The 17494-nt window shown below is 38.2% G+C and overlaps 1 protein-coding gene across 10 annotated transcripts in view; it reads right to left on the minus strand.

Annotated features, from left to right (window-relative positions):
* tead1b (TEA domain family member 1b) overlaps positions 1-17268 on the minus strand; it is a 48358-nt gene extending 31090 nt beyond the window's left edge. For 4 of the 10 annotated variants that reach the window (XM_067496492.1, XM_067496489.1, XM_067496490.1 and 1 more), the window contains exons 1-3: positions 17020-17258; positions 16412-16556; positions 3770-4022 (exon numbers count right to left, since the gene is read on the minus strand). In XM_067496492.1, coding sequence (XP_067352593.1) covers positions 3770-3926 — 157 coding nt within the window. In that variant the 5' untranslated portion in view covers positions 3927-4022; positions 16412-16556; positions 17020-17258. Of the gene's footprint in view, positions 1-3769; positions 4023-16411; positions 16910-17019 lie in introns of those variants that run through there. The other 6 variants (XM_067496484.1, XM_067496482.1, XM_067496486.1 and 3 more) reach the window with 5 other exon arrangements.
* Positions 17269-17494: the final 226 nt, after the last annotated feature.

Raw genomic sequence — 17494 nt, forward strand, 5'->3', positions numbered from 1 at the left:
AATTAGAAATTGTTTTGTACTGCAACACAGTTGCTATAGAGACTGTTGCTAATTAACTGCACTCTACCCCAGGATAACAAAGGGTTTAAGGGCACTTAGGGCGGTCTCCTCTTATGATGAGTTCTGTGTATGGAACACTATGCCATCCCCAGGGTCTCTCAACTACAAAATACCTGTCTTCTTGCAGTCAACTTTCTTCTTAGATGCCATGAGGGGTTTTGTGTTATAAAACCTATGGGCCTGGATTACATCACCATAGTTGGTTGAACCCTTCTCCTTTTGAAAGACGAATCACTGGATGCTTAAGACAAATCAATCACTTGTAACAGCACAGAGGACTGTTTCACTGGTTGCTTATCATCTAAGACAGCATTCCAAAGAATTGCCAAGCACAGACTGAAATATAGGTCATTTTGTTTGAGGGGGGATAGAGCCATAGTTTGGATTTTCATTTAATGTTTTTCCAGTTGTCCTCTGTAAATAGCAAAACTCCCTAAACATATTTGCCAGTTTTCCACAACAATGCATCTAATGTCCCTACATCCCTCAGTTATCAGGATAGGTGTGACATTTGTACTGACCCAACAGCAGACATGGAAACTAGGAACTAAGCTGCAAATATTTGTTTTCAACATGATAAATGCCTTATACAACACAATACATTATATTCTGCAATTACAGTAAAACAGAATACGGCAGTGATGTGCTAATAGTAAACTAAATTTGTATCAAAGAGAATGTGTAAGACCATCTTCCTACAGTACTGCTAGTTTAAAGCATCATCAGAAATCATTTTTGTAAGAGTCACTCACTAAAGACTGTAAATAAAGAAAGAAAGAAAGGGGAAAAAACTGAATTGCAATCCAAGCGTTCCTCCAAGATTCACAACAATGAGTTCATTGTAACTTGTAACACTGAGGTAATCAAACTGGCTGCTCCCTCCAGCTTTGGAGTTATTGTTTATGGAAAATGACTAAACATTTTGAATTTCACAGAATGTAGGCATCAACATTGCTCTACTAGATTGTCCTGCTCCTTGTAAATACATGCGTTTTTAGTGCTAAAACAACCAAATGACTTATTTAGATGAGAGTGGGCATGATGTACATATAACTGTATAGCCATAACAAGCTTCAAAATTCAGATCATTCTAATGTGATTTTGCACTGTGTTCTAAAAATCTGTTAAAAATAAAACGTGGCTGATTTACACAGTTTCTGATCAATCTAGTGAAAATAGGACAGAACGTGGTATTTATGAGCTGTACAATTATAATTCTGCCACTGCACCACATGCAGTCCTTCTGTTGATGTCCCAGTTTGTTTGATCTGTATTGATGAAATACAGGCCATAAATTAGCCCCGCCTGCTACCTGGCAAGGTTTAAAAGAAGTGTAACACCAGCTCATGCTTCTCAGTTTGATTTGCTCAGAGAACTGAGTGGCTGGTGGAGAACAGACAAACAGAGGGATGGAGTGGGACAACGAGAAATTTGAGTTTGATAAATACAGATGAAGAGGTTAAAAGCAGCAAACTAACTGGATTCAGGCATGGCCTCTTTCAACAGTACATAAGGGTAATGTTGTTTGGTTGTGTCAGTGACATTAGGGAGCAAGCACATTTTATGGAGCTAGCTTTGGAACAGTGTTGTGCTGAGCTCTGCCTGCCGACCAACAACTGTATCAGGATGCTGCAACCAGACATCAAATGGAAGAGATGAAAATAGTTACTGCAGCTCCGCAGAAAGACCAATGGGTTTTTTTTCCTGACTTAGGGAAATCATGCCAGTACATGGGATGATGGGGCTGGCACTGGGATGTAGCAACAGTTGCAGAGATGAACAACAAGCACTTCCCCTAGTAAAAGCACCCAATACATGAGGCTCATACCAATCTGTTACATTGTCACACCAAACTCTGATATGTTAAGAACTACACCCACAATTCTATTTTTTTAATTAGACATTATTAAATTGAATGCAGCCATTTTAGTTTTTTCCCCCTTTTACAATATTCATTAGATTTCTCTGCTGTACACTTAAAGATGTATGAAAATGACTGATCAGTAAATAAGTCTAGGACAGACACAATAAAGACTCTGCTACTGGCACAATATGTAAGCAGATAGAGAGCACATCTGGTAGGACCAACTTCTATTTAACCCAGGTTGTCTCTTTAGCAGATTTTAAAAAAAAGGTAGCGCAACACCTCAAAACATTGAAAAACGTCTCTTGGGTTTGTTATTGGGGCTTTGAATCTATATCAAGCAACAATTTCATTTACAAACATCTACATTTTAAAGGTTGTGAATTTTAACCCTCTCTTTTATGGCAAATGCTTATGTAAATCCATGCCTTTTAAATCCTTTTTACCAGTTTCGCTCTCTAGTTTTATTGTACGATTTTATACAATAGCAATTTGGCATTTGATGCAGTAGTTGTAAATGAACTATGAGGCAAACTCAATTTATACCTGCTCCATAGCATGTCAAACAGAAGAAAAGAATACAATATAATCAAATCAAATCATAATCAAAATAATAATGTAATAAAGTCATATTTTTAAGTTTTTAAAAAAAAACAAAAAAAAAAAACAATTTAGAGTAAAAGCTTAGGCAAAATATTAACTTTTGTCAAAAAATGAGGTCATTATTTTAGAGTAATATGATATACAAGATATACAATTTGCATCATACTGAGAGTGTCTGCTGAGTAACAACAAGGCCTGCACGTGGCAATGCTCATTTATAACCTTAGAAAAAAAAATAATTTTTATGCTTTAATCTGCAGCAGAGGGACAGCTTCTCTGGCAGCCACACTGTGTAAAAGGACAGGAAAACTGGAGGAAAACACAGTGGGGAGGGTCCTGATGCCTAAGCCTGCATCTTTGTTGTGGCAGCTAGGGGGGTTTACTGCAACTCCTAGAATTTACATTTTATTTGGCTGGAGGGGTCACATGACAGCTGCAAGCAAATGCTCGGAGGAGCTTTCTGCTTTGACTTGACACTGACAGACTGTTAGATGGTCCAACACCACAGAGAGAAAATATTCCCCATTTCCATGACATCACCCAGCCAGGAATGGGGGGGCGGGGTGGGGGTGAGGGGGTGCAGAGGGAGTAGCGGGGGCACAGCTGGTGGCAGCCGCAGTACCATCTGCTACTGACTAATAGTTCATGCTGCTTTACTTATAAACTTGCACTTTTGTGAACTGGAGTAGTGGCTGTATGGTCACCATCACAGAACACATCACAGATAAATTTCAGCCTGACAGTCTAATGATATTACATTGCTAGGCACAGCCCTGTATTTGTGATTTCCTTTTCGTTTTAAAGGAATAGTTTGGCATTTTGCATACGGTACTGAAGGCATACAAAAATCAGTCAAAATACGTCTGTAGTCTTAATTGGGGTTGTGGGTGACTATATTTTTGTCAGGTGCAATTACTTCCAAAAGGAAAACAAATAGTCCTGCATATAACAACAACTTGTCATCTTTACACTACTATTGTGTAGATGCAAAAAACATAACCGGTTAAGAGGTGAGCTTTAGAGGGTGGCACTGCCTGGTGCTGTGTCTAATGTAGTTCAGGTTAGCCGCTTCCTCTCTTAATGCCAAGTTAACTGACTGGTGGTATGAGTTTAATATTTTACAAGAAAATAAGGCAATACTTTAAACTATTCCTTTATGCTCCCTGTTTTCATGCAACCACAAAAATAACATGACTTAAATTCACACACACATACACACACACACACAAAATGTGTACTCACCATACATCTTTCCCTCATCGGAAAGGATGATCTTCCTGCGTCCACAAGGAGGATAGATGGCCAGGGCCTCCTGGAAGCTCTGTTCAATGTCAGGGCTCCACACCCCCTCTGCATCGTTGTCTACAGGCTTGTCTGCAGAGTCGCTCATCCTCTCCATGTCCTCGGCAGGGCTCTCGCTGCCGCTCCAGCTGCTTGGATCAATCGTGGCGGTTGGGCTCTCCAAGCTTAAGCCTGGAGCAGACTAGGGAGAGACCTGAAATTCCCAAATAAACAAACAAACTATAATTCACCACAACAGGACAGTGGATATCGGTTTCCAAAAAACACATTACACAATGTTTGTTAAGAACACAGTATGGACCAGTGGCCGTTAAACAAGCATGGGCAGAACATAAAACCTGACTTGATTTACAGTGAATATTATGGGTTTAAACAACTGAAACCTTTTCCTGCTTGTACTAACAGAACTTATTACGGGTTACATTTGAAGCTAGAGACCAGATAAATGAATCAGAGTATAATGGGAAAGGTAAACTATGCCTTTAAGATAAAGCAAAACACTTGAATCCTAAAGATTTAGACCACTGGACAGTAATGTAAAATGTGTATATAGCTTATTAGCCTGGATGGCATTTATCTACCCTTGTGTACCCTAAATAGCCAATTTAATTTCTTGAGTGATAAATCTTGGTTGTAAAATGACAGACCAGTTCATTACCACCACTGCTGAGGTGCACTTGAGCAAAGGCACTTTCTCAAAGTCCTCAAAGACCAATGGGTGAGACCAGTTGTAGCTGGCAGCATCCAAGTGTGTGGAAAAATAAAAAATAAAAAACACGTGTTCATGAAGACTACTGCAAAACTTAAAGCAGGATAAAAAAATAAAAAAAACAAACAAAACAAACAAAAACAAAACTGGCCACTAATCTGTTAAGTGGCAAGTTTTCTTGTCACTAGTCAGCAGCAGCTGTCACACTATGATGGAAAATAAAAATCAGATACATCTCAGCGAGAAATCATAGTCCTCTTTAAAAAGAAAGTTGGAGGCTGGATTGCTCACACAGCTGAAGAATGTGTCATCTCAACATCGGCTATTAAGTTGTCCTACAAGCTTCTGGGTGAATCAGCAACTAATAAACTGAGAACTGTATTACTGTGCTGTGACAGCATCAGCAGCAGAATGGTTTGCATGTTTACTGTTTAGATCTAAATTATTGAAGACGACTACAACCTCCCAGAACTTTGTAAATGTACAGATGAGACTTACTACACTTGGGCAGAAGTACACCATGCGTGGTTAAATGAGATTCAAGAGTGTTGCTGTCAGTATGCACGGAGTGTGGCCTACATGGATAAAAAACATTCACATATTGGCACAGCCAAACCATGGCAAGACACTTTGAAGGAGTTTATTATGGTGGTTAAAATACATAAACAGAAACATGAACTGGCTTTTTAGGTTCTTTTGGTGTGAGAACATAGATTATTTATAATGTGGAGGTTGGGCTCATACTAGGGTCTGCTGGCTTAACGTATGAATAAAGACCTAAAACAGAAAATTCTAGCAAATCTGCACATGGATTTGTTTTATGTACATTACTGGCAAGTGAAGTCTACAGTAGTTGGGCCTAAAATCTCTGCATGGTCCCTCATGAGAATGCAGGTAACAAATTTCCCACTAGATGTGTAAACTTTAAAATCAACCTTGACAACAAGTGCTATAATACAACAAAAACATTTCATGTAAGAATGTAAAAGCTTTTACAAAAAAAGTTTAACAGCTTATTTTTTTAACAAAACTTACAAAATCTGACTTATTTCAGCTCTTTTTCATCTGTTCAGTGCAGCACAGTACATAGTCTACTTCTACTCATATTATACAACCTTAAGTAGTTTTAGGCCGTATGTCCAGTTTTCCTCCCAAACATAGTAAGTACAGTACATGATTTCGCTGTGAGCTCTGTTTTTGTGGACGATGGTCCTGTGGCTGAACAAAAGTTGACAATATTAAACATTGGGTGTAAAATTACAAAACACTGTCTCAAAATGTAATAATAAATAAGTTTATTTTCCATACAATCCAAGTCACGAACAGAGAGCACCACATTGGCTGTGTGTGGCTTTTTATCTAGCAGCTCCAAACCAAACACAGAAACAGATGGGTTGACTTTGAATAAAGCAATCAGAGAGTTAGCTTCAACTGTCAAGTTGCTGTTGCCTTTACTCTCAACTCACCATTAATATAATTTCATGTTTTACCTTCTTTACATAAAAAAAAAAAAAATACCTTTGAGGGTTTTCTTTTTTTTCTTAATCTATCTGCTCTTTCCAGACAACTGCCTCCTCCATGAGCAAGATCCTATTCAAGCAGCACAAGCTGTCAGGAAGTGGGAAGAGTAGCATATGTTTCTTCCAGCATGTCAGTTCATAAGGGGGAAAGGGGGGATGGGAGCAAGCTGTTGGGGAAAAAAAAAAAAAAAAAACTCCCGGAGAGCAGAGAGCGAGCTTTTACTGAATTCCGTTTTTGTGTGCTGACTGCTGACACTGCAAAACAGACTCAAACTGATGAGGAAGAGGGAAAAAAATTCCCATTTTAACCATGAAAGGCTGGGACTCTTTCTAAATGTGCTCCTCTCATCTCAACCAAACGATGAACTGATAATCCCTTCCAGCTTACATATTCATAGAGGTAAGGATAGATATAGATAGATAAATATATGGGCATCATTATACTTTAGATCTAGATCTAGTGAGTTTTTGGCAATACATGTTTATTCATACTTTATCAGTTTTTGTATACAGTGTTTCCATCCTCTGCAGGTGCTTTCTTGCAACATCACACACAAACTAGTTAAAGTTACATTCAATGAGTAATTTTCAGGCTAAAAACTGTTGTTGAAAAATGTTGCTTACTAAAACTAAACTAACATTAAAAGACCACATTAAATAATGTAATTACTATTTAGTTTAAAACTAAGAATGTTGTACCAGGAATTTTTTCGCTAATGTGAGAACAAATGTGTCTTCCTTAAGCTGATCAATATTTGTAGAAAACCTAAACACCTGGACCAATACAGTTAACACCACAACTGTGTCAACTTCACCCAGACACTCTTTAAAGCTATGATATGCAACTTAAGCTACCGCTAGTAAATCAGCCTACTCTGCCGTCCCCAGCCCTACTTCTACCTACTGCACTAAATTCTTTTAATGCCTGCTACACTCCACTGTGCTCTGCAAAGCAATTTGGTTATTAGTCATTATCAAATTACAATAACTTACCAATTAAGCAGAAATCACTTGAAATTTTCTGATATGTTCAAAGGGCAGGCCTGGCTCAAAAACTGCCAGAAGCTAGTATCTTTGCGCTCCTGCCACTGCCCTCGCCTAAAATATAACAATTTAATTAATTTGAATTTATTTTTTTCCACAATGTAAAACATGCCTAAATTGCAAATTCAGTATTGGTGCTTTCCCTTCTGTCACTTGAATGTTAGTGGCTTCTGGAGTTACGGCAGTAAGCTGCCTCCGTTTCCGTTTGAGAGGTGCCTGTACATTTACAAGCTGGAGTAATGGTGGCCACAGCATGTTCAGATCCCAAAATATTTTAATTAACACTGAGATATGGAAATCGCAGACATCCCACCTCTTCTTTTCACTCTCATTTGTGCACAGGCTTCACAATAAGAAAGTAAGAAAGAAGCACCATGTCTATTACTACTTTTTTGCAATACGTGATTTTTTTTTTAAAGCAATCAATCCACAAATTTGTGTTGTTGCAATTGCAATTAAATTCGCATCAACCGACACATTTTTGCCATATTTTTTAGGCCACAACAAATTACAGAGGTTTTAAAAATGAAAAATTATTTTCCAAAATAAAAAGGTTTACAGATTCCTACTAAAAAGTTATAGTTTCATGTGTTAATAGTCAAATTATTGGTATTGTAAACTAATGTTTACCTGTAGTATATTATTAATTTACAGTAGCTGAAGTAATCATTGTTAACAATTAAATACCTGCAGACCTACACAGATTGTCTCCTATTAAATACCAGTATGAGTAAATAAAAAAACAAACAAACAAAAAAAACGAACTACTCAACATGAACACTACTGTTTAGATGTTTTTGAACACCTCCATTTTCGCAGCTGTTACTGAAACGTACCTCAGTGCTGAGTGTACTCTGGACATAAAGACAGAGTAAATAAACATCTGGACATTGGGGGCAAGTTTTTGTCTGAGAACACCTGCAGTAATTTTTGTATTGTTATTTATTTGTATTAATTTGTGAGACAAAAATGTTGCGCTGTGGAGTAATTAATCCCAATATCTGAATATTACCACCAAAAATAATTTTTTTATATAAAATGTATTATATGTCCACATTTGTTTTATTCAAAGGGCAGTTGGTTGTTGCTTACCATTTATGTAGGACTTGAACCGCGTACATTTCAGATACAACTGGAAACTTTTGATCTTTATTGTACAGTATTTTAACGGAAAGATTGGTCACTTAAAGACAAGCTTTGTGGACTTGTTCTTATAGAAATAAAAATAGAATTAATCCTGGTCCTTAACAGCTTTTCCCATCTGCTTTTGCCATGTGCAACATGTGACTAACCTAGCAAAGTTGTCAACGAAGACAGTCTCTTAGTGCCTTAGAATTTGCGGACTAATTAAGTCTGTCAAAAGAAGTTATGAATGTCACCCACAGAAATGCTTGTGACTTACAGATAATTGCATACTTCTGTCTTAGCAGGGTGTATGCCCTAGAAATGGTCTTATTTGTGAGCTGCATGGTAAAGATGGTCGGCAATGCAATAAGTGAATGTGGTAGCTAAGCAGAGTAGTAACTGTGACATGGCATTATGGGAAATTACACTTGCCGTGAGATTACATAAACCACTCACCAAGCTGGAATCCAGCTCCTTAAATTAAGAGAACCCATTTCACCCATCAGACAGAGCAAGGTAATGAAATAGCGGATGAGAGGTCTCAAATGTAATTTTCCATGTGGAGTTCTTTTGTGCCGTTATCTCAGAGGGTGCAATAATGATTCTGTGAATGACTTTTGTGCACCCCATAATGGCCCGCAGTAATTAAGGCCACAGTGTGTAAACTATAATTACCATGTGATTTCCAAACTCAAAATTTTCAGCTTGTTGTAAAGACATATCCTGGCCTTTGCATAATTATAATAGCAATGTCAAAAGTATTCCATTTTGAGCAACACGTAACCAACTATGAACATTTACAATGACAGACGTTACTGAAATTCCTTTTTATTTTCTGTCATTAAAACAAATGTATTACCTTGGGAAAAGTGTGTTTATGGAATGAAGTCTTGACAGCAGGTCTTTGGGAACCTTGATATGTTAAAGGGAACACAAAAACAAATTTAACCAAAAAAAAAAAATCTATGAAAATACACTTTGAATTTATTTAGAAAGCTTTACGACTCAAGGTAAAATTGAAGCATGCAACCACTGTTTAAAAAATAAATTCAAATCAGCCAAACACATGCAGCAGTGAACATGATTCTCAGCCTTTCATTAAAAATGTAAAAACTACTGAGCACACACTTAACCTCTTGTTTCATAGTAGAAAAGAAAGTAGGGGTAAATTTTTAATTACCATAAAAATGTTGAAAACATTTCCACAGTATGTCACTAAACTATGAAATTTGAGAACAAAACAACTGATTCCATATTGGATTTTCCTTTAGGATTTATGAATAAATCTACAGCTTTGGTGTGGAGATGAATGAATAAACAAGGTTTTCAATACCAATTTCCAAAGGTCCGCTGGAGAGGCTAAAAAGCTTACTTATGCTGTCTCTGTTATTGGCAGTGGCCTAGTGTTTATTTCATGGCTCTTTGAACCGGCAGGCTTAGGTGCCGTGAATCTGTCTGATATCATCCCACTCAAATCTGAGGCCTGGATCCCACCACCCAGCAACCATCAGGCCACTGTGGGATCAATCTTTGTTTGCCAGAGAATGGGATTGATTTACAGGTTCTGTCAAAGCAGCCCTTTCTACCTGCCTCAGACTGAGAAACAGGTAGCAACAATATGGCCTGGACTACATCAGATATGTCGGCAGCCGAGAATAGAGGCATAGCTAAAAATCTTCCTCTCTCAACAACAGAGGGAACATTGAGTGCAAATCTAAACAAAAATCTCTCCTTCTGAGGAGACATTACTATCCTAATAGTAATACCAATAAATATAATGAATACAGTTTACTATTCAAACATGAAGAGTAAGCAAAGTTCAAAGGACATGTGCCTATCAAAAATATGCTGTGCATTCCAGACAGCATACACCCATGTCACAGTGGTGTGGAGTACGAGCGGAACACATAAAGCTCAGGAAATTAAAGCTGTAAATAAAGGTCCGTCAGATAAAGGATCTCCTGACAGTTATGAGAGCAGAGCGGGCCGAGGGCTGGCCGCTGGCTCATTCAGGACGCGTGCGGATGGGCATGAAAAAACAAATCACTGTGATGAGCATTTGGCTCTGGCATTTCACACTGACTTTCATATCTTCTCCTTCTGCTTCTCAAGCCATCGTTTATCCCCTTATATACTTCTTTTCTTTCTCGTCTCATTTGTCTTTTCCTATTTTTTCTTTTCCCTGACAACTCGAGCATATCACCCTAGACTCATCTGCCATAAAAACAGCCTCCATAGAGTTGATGTGCACACAGGTGAAAATTGCTAAATCAAATATTATAGTAACTATTTTTTAAGTCGTGATATGCAATGATATCAATATTTACTCAAAGGCACATTGAACAAAGATGTTTTACCATAAAGATTAAAACATTACCTGTGTATAAAATACTTACGTAATAAATCTACCTTATGCCCTGCTCAGGAAATATTGGCATAATCACAACATAACACCTAAACAAAAGCTAAATTCAAAATATTTTACTATATAGTAACAAAATTATGCCAAATTCCTGTTTCATCTGGTACTGTATATCATAGCAAGTTCTCCGTGCAAGACATAGATGACAGGATGCAAAGATCCCTCAGCAATAATGAACATTGAACATTGCATCGATGGTCCACAAACTGCAAGGTTTGCAGTTTTAATGGTTTGAACCCCAGCTCCTCCTGGTTGCATGTCTAAGTCTTCTTAGACAAGACACTAAACCCCAAAGTAGTATGACGTTGAAAGGCAGCTGTCCTCATCAACAATTTTTGCGCAGGATCAATAGAATTTTTCAAAAAAGAAAAAAAACTAACAATAAATTTATGACATCTAGTTTATCACAAAAATTAAAAAAAATCAATTCAAAGATCTGTACACAAAACACAAACAGCAAAGTTATCTTGACTTGTATAGTTTACTGTAATTGGAATTTTTGGAGCATTTGATGGGAAATAAGGATCCAAGGTAATTTTTTATTTTATAAAACATTAAGCAGGTTATGAAGATAGATACTATACTAACATGCTATGTGCAGTTTTCAGTATACCAGACACTGGACATAAAACTTAGTCCATGCTTCTTCCAAGTATTTGTCTACCAGGAGCCAAGAACTGTATACTTTGAGAAAAAAATAAATAAAGGAAAATAGAAAAATCACTTGCACTAAAAAAAAAAAAAAAAAAAAAAAAACCCACTACAAAAATCACATTACAGAACAAATCTAACAGTGAAATTATCCTATAACCAGTGTTGTCAGTGAACACAGATCCTGATACACTGTATTTTACTCCTCCATGCCACAGAACTACATTGAACAAAACATCAAAACACATCAATGAGCCACACCGTTGCACTGGGTGCCATGTTTCTTTACTTCCATGAACATGGGCACTGACATTTTTCATCAGTCTCTTATACACTTTTTAATCATTCTCTTAAAAAAAAAGCACTTTCAAAACAACACAATATGTAGTAATACAATGGAAAAAACAAAACACAAAAATTAAAAAAAAGTCCAATAAACACTGGAATTAATGCACATCTATTAACTACCGTTTACTGAAACAGGAATTTGCCACAATTTGGTACACTTCAACAGTTTCAAAGTAATTGTCTTTTGGAGGCATCATTAGCATGTGAAGACATCACATCACAAATGTAAAAATTACAGTTGCCATTTTTGTGACAGCAGAACTAACCCGTGTTGATGATGTAAATAAAAGTCAATAACACTCTATTTATTTAAGATGTTAAGTCTGTTCAATGGATCTAAACAGACTTAACAGCAAAAAGTTTGGACAGTGCAGCTATCCACTGATGTGTCCTGGCTCAGATTCCAAACTGATTTCCGGGCACAGTCTGCATATTAATGTGAGGAGCTTACCCTCCAGTTTATCTGTGCCTTCACTGAATCCAGGGCACCTTTAGGGCAGAGAGAGGCTGCCTGATTTGTGTCAGCCATGACAACAATACAGCAACCCCTAATGAACAGTCTGGTGGGAATTTATTACAAGCAAAGACTGGGAGACTGAATAACCCACATTTGAATACAAGCCACAAATTATACACAGTTTCAGTAAATGAAGTGACTGTGTGCCTTTGTTCTATGGGTTTCCTTTCACTAGTGGGAAGCCGAACACCACTACCACTACTATGGCCAGCACTGAGACAGGAAGTTGTTGAAACCAAGATTTCCTGCTTTCATTGTGGTTGAGAACTCAAAATGCTTATAGTGGTTTCAGAAACTGACTCATCTAATGATTCATGGAGTACATATTGTTTTTCATCTGTCTCTGATCATGAGTCTCGTTTATTTGTCTCTTTTTTTCCAAATAAGAAAAGTCGAAACGTCTTAATAACTTCTAAGGCATTATACGGCAGTAATGAGTGGTTAAGACATTATGCTGTCTAAATGCTTTTTGTTCCAGCACAAATGATTCAGATTACCGTATGGTAAAAATTATAAGGCCGTAATATTAAAGTGGTATAACTACAAAGAGTCAGAATAGAGGCTCAATCATTTGGTGCATTATGAAAGGCTAGGAAGGCTCAAACGTGACTTGTTCCTTTTGAATGAACAGTCAAAGTCAAGCTCTTACTAAAGCCAAATGGCAGTAGACCTAAACACAGCCTGTCTTCTGTAAGTATGCACATGGTGAAGGAAGGAGGAGAAAAAAAAAAAAGTGTTGCACTTACTAAGGTGGTTGACAAGGCCAAAGTGCATTCAGTAGCTGGCAGTCATTTTATGGCTGCAGTGCTGAAGCAGATTTACTTAGATGACGTCAGTGGCTTTGAGCCAGCTTTTCCTTTTTGGTGGCACTCTCCGCTGGCCTCAGTGGGCCCTGCTCAAACTGCTGAGCAGCAGCGCATACTCTAAAATTCCCTTTCTAGGGTTTACCTCAGGGCACACACACAGTCTGGAAGCCTGCAGGAGTGGCCCCTTTTTAAAGCAAGCTTTGACCATGGAGAAAACTGATGTTTTGATGTGATTCTACCCCTGCCACATATCACATCTAATTAGACATTTAATGACTCCGTCCTGATTCAATTACACATAACAGATCTTTTTTCAGTGCAGAATTTTCATAACAAAAAAATACTGTGCATCATCATTTTAATTAATATGTGGCACACAATGAGTTCACATTCCCATGAGGAATTTAACAAGGCCTTACTACAAATTATAAAACATGGCCTGCAAATAGATTTGTATTTTTAGTCAGGTAAAAGCTTTTATTATTTCAATGTACATTATGGATTACTGTCCAAAAGCTTTTTAACTGTAGATGGTAACATCTTATCAAAGATATCAAGACTAACCTTTGTCTAGTACAAAAGCCAGAAGTAAAACAAAAACCTATTTCTTATTGAATATGCATCAACATCTTCTGCTGTTGCACACAAACACTAATAAACTGAAATGATGAGTAAAAGTTAAAAAAAAATTGCATTTTAGTATAGATAACAATTTGTTTTTTAATTTGATGCTATTCTGAGAAAAAAAAAAAAAAACTTCATCACTGCTCTACAGCACCTGTTGCATGGAGCAGAGCACACAGGTTCTTCTCTACAGTAGTCAGCTACGAATCTATGTGTTATTAATCAAAGTGGTCCAAGGACCATTTTGGGTTATTGTAACATTTAGGTTAAGACCAATAATAAGAGTGACTTATACTCTTAACAAAAAAAACAGAAATAACCAAAAGAACAAAAATGTCAACATCACTGAAATCATCTCTGTATTCTTGTCCGTCCAGGTAACTATGGCTATACTGTAGTAGTTCCACACAGACATGGGATTAAACCTTAACCTTATACTACTCTAATTGGTACATACAGTAAGTGTATCTCCAAGTGCCATCAGTATACGAGGTCATATTCGTTATTTTTAAGCAAAGCCACTGAAATTTGCATCACTTCAAACAAAGCAAGAGCCTTAAATGATTCTAAATACATGAAAATTAATACGATACTGAGACTTATGTGCAAACATTGTGCCAGACTAAAGGAGTAATTAAATCATTGTAAGATTCCTAAGATTTTCCTTGTTAGTACAAAATTAGCAGGAACATTTGATACATGTTTAAACAAGATGCAGTTAAGTGAAAGTTGACAACCGTTGAACAATACAAAGTATGGACATCTGAAGAAGAGTCTTGCTTTGCTCCACTGTACTGTGTACTTAACAAAAGCACATTATTCCCTCCACACTTCCCAATGGATAGACTACACTCTCTGTAGTCCTGCCCTTAGACCCCAACAAGGCAGTGTAAAGAAACAATGCATTCAAGTTACACATTGGCTAAGAAGCCTCTGAAGCAAGACCACTGACAGCAGAGGCCTTTATCGCCATGTGCTAAAATTTCACTCCTGCAGATCATAATGAAAACACTTATTTTAAGTCAGTTTTAAACAAGTCAGATTTTTGCTCATCACCATTTCAAAACTACATAAAAATACACAGACCCAGTTACAGTGTCATCGTAGCTGTAAACATGTCTATGTTCTCATCTCTTTACCAAATGGCAGCTAATGGTAAATGTGTTCCATTAAGCTCCATCAAAAAAACATAAGGAGTTAAGGAACTCCAAGTTTTAGAGGTAAAGTTTCATTCAGTCAAACAAAGACCACATCGTATTCTTGCACAAATGTTATGCAGGCTTGTGTCCAACAGGTCCACTGATTGCATAAGCTGAAAACAAAGCATCCATTTCTACCCCTACATTTTCATCCGAGCAAGCAGATTCACATTGTGACATGTCTGTGGCTATGCCGGTCAAAATTCGAAATATATGCCATAAAAACAAAAAAAACAAAAAATATGTCATGAACTTTCAGATCCCCCCCCCTGTTTATTTTCTGCAAAGATACATAAAATGTTTAGCAGTAATTAACTTTAAGAAAAAGCATTGTTTGCATTATGAAAACAGAGAGCTGCAGTGGCCAACTACAACCATCTGCTTTCACATTAAAAACACAGAGTGGACAAGCTTAAGTGCTGCAGCTAAAAACTTCTAGTAGGAGCAGAGACTTAAAGTGGATTTTGTTTAAGAACCTCCTTTTAAAGCTTGTTCGGGTCTTCTATTTTCACCCCACTACCCAGCTGAGTCACTTCTGCTAACCTTTTCGATATGCAAAACAGCAACTTTTGGGGGGAAAAAAAACCTTGTAATAGACAGAAAGTTACTTTCTATATGCTGCCAAGGAAAGCTCGGTGTGATTAGACTGTTGACTGCAATACTGGAAAGAGACCGACCATAAACACAAGTAACAAAAATAATCCTCATCTAAATTAATAACAATACAAAAGACGCCTTGATTGAATCACAGCAGCATATCTGTGCTGTGCAATCTGTGGTCTGATGACCTGACCGGGCTGCTTGCTTTAAAGGAAACCAGATTTAACAATTCAGTGCAGCAAATGTTAAGTAAAATGTCAGAAGGGAAAAGGGAGGTCGGAACAAAATCTGGCAAAAATCTTTCAGTTTGGTGCAACTACTAGTAAATTCTAAGCAATTTCCCCCTGGGATTAATAACCTTCTTTGAATGTTGATACAGCCAGCTTTACTGTCACTGACGAAACCGTTGAGCTGCAACTTCATCCCTCCCTTTGCAACTTTCCCAGAGTCCTCAAAAACTTTTGCAATCATTGTAAGGAGTAAAACTGTGTTAGACACACACACACACATACACAGCTGAGCACCAGTTGGGAGACTGCAGTTTTAGCTGAGCAGGCATTTCCCAAAGCACAGGAAGGAAAATTACAACAATGAAGGAAAGTCCAAATAAAGGCTCCATGAACTACACCGAGCAGCTTTAATAGCGTTTAAAGCTACACAGTTCCATTTAAAGTGCGCCAATCCATTAAATAAGAGGGAACAAGAAACATGAATTCATGCTAGTTTCCCTCCTCAACGACATCCAAAGGTTCACGTCCCGTTGTTGCTATGTGAAAAAAAAGAAACTGAGCAAATGTCATGTACTGTTTTATCTTGTTTTGGTGTTTTCCCCGTCAGATTCATAGTACTTTGGAATTAAACGCCCCAGGGAGCGACAGAGAGGTGCTTTAATCCACCTCTCAACCTGAAACAATAAAGAGTTTGGGCAAACCTGGGGTTGGAGTTACAGAGACAACATGGAGAGCAGCTCGGACTGTTGACACAAGTCACAAACACACAGTAAATACGGCTACTTACACAAAACTTCGATGGCGTCTGAAAAGGGCACCGTCAAACGTGCTGAAGCAACAAGTCTCTCCGCTGTTGGTTTTTCTTTTTTTTTTCCTCCGAGGTGGTCCGAAAATGCTCCGGCGAAATCCCCAACAACTCCCGGCTGAGCCAACTACGGAGAGGGAAACAGCAGCGTTTTCAACCGTCATCTTGTCCACAAAATTGTTATTCGTGCAGTGAATTTGGACTTCGCCGCTCAACCCCAACGGCGACTTTGTGGGGATGTGGCACGGGGCAAACCGCGTGCGAGGCTTTTATAGGGCCGCGCGATCAGACTTCTTTTCAAAAAAAAAAAAAATGTGAAAAATGTCAAAGATTTTCGCTGCTATGTCAAAGCCATAGGCTACGACAGTGAGTGTTCAAAGTGAGCATCCTGTTGCAACAGCGACCAGGATCGGCCATCTGTCTCAGCAATGGAAACCTAACGTTACTTCACGCCGTGGGATAAATGATAAACACCCAAAATAAGCGAACATTTTAATAAACGGTACAGGATTCCCAACGCGCATGAACTAAACCCCGCGAACAGAAGTCTACAACCAGTTTGCATACCTGCAACTACCATTGAAACTTACCTCGTTATTGATATCGCATTTCAAAATGCCCCTTTCTTTTGGTAATGTGGTGTTACGGGGTATTTTTAACACTGTGTCAAGTTATTCTGGTGTTTCTGGGCCAGCCGGGAAAGGTGTAGGTGAATCGCTTCGCGCACTGACAGAGATGCGAAGAATGCTCGGAATGAGAAGAGGAATGAAATGAACGCAAAGAGCGAGTTTACGCCGGGGCGGAGCGAGAGGTGGCGTCATCCCGAGCCGAGGCAGCAGCTCCCAGCCCTGGGCGGCGGTGCGGCGGCGGCGGGGACTGGGAGGGTACGGAACATCCCGCGAACTGACGCCTTCAGGGTTCAGGACGAAACTCAGAATTTACAGCTTCGCCATCGTCAAGTTCACGTGTAGATAGCACAGTTAACCGACGTGTAAAAACTGCAGGTTATAGCCTAAAAACACTCAACTACAAGTGGAAGAGCAACGGCAAATGATTTACTCGGGA

Source organism: Channa argus, chromosome 2, assembly GCF_033026475.1.
Source record: "Channa argus isolate prfri chromosome 2, Channa argus male v1.0, whole genome shotgun sequence".
NCBI classification, from domain to species: Eukaryota; Metazoa; Chordata; class Actinopteri; order Anabantiformes; family Channidae; genus Channa; species Channa argus.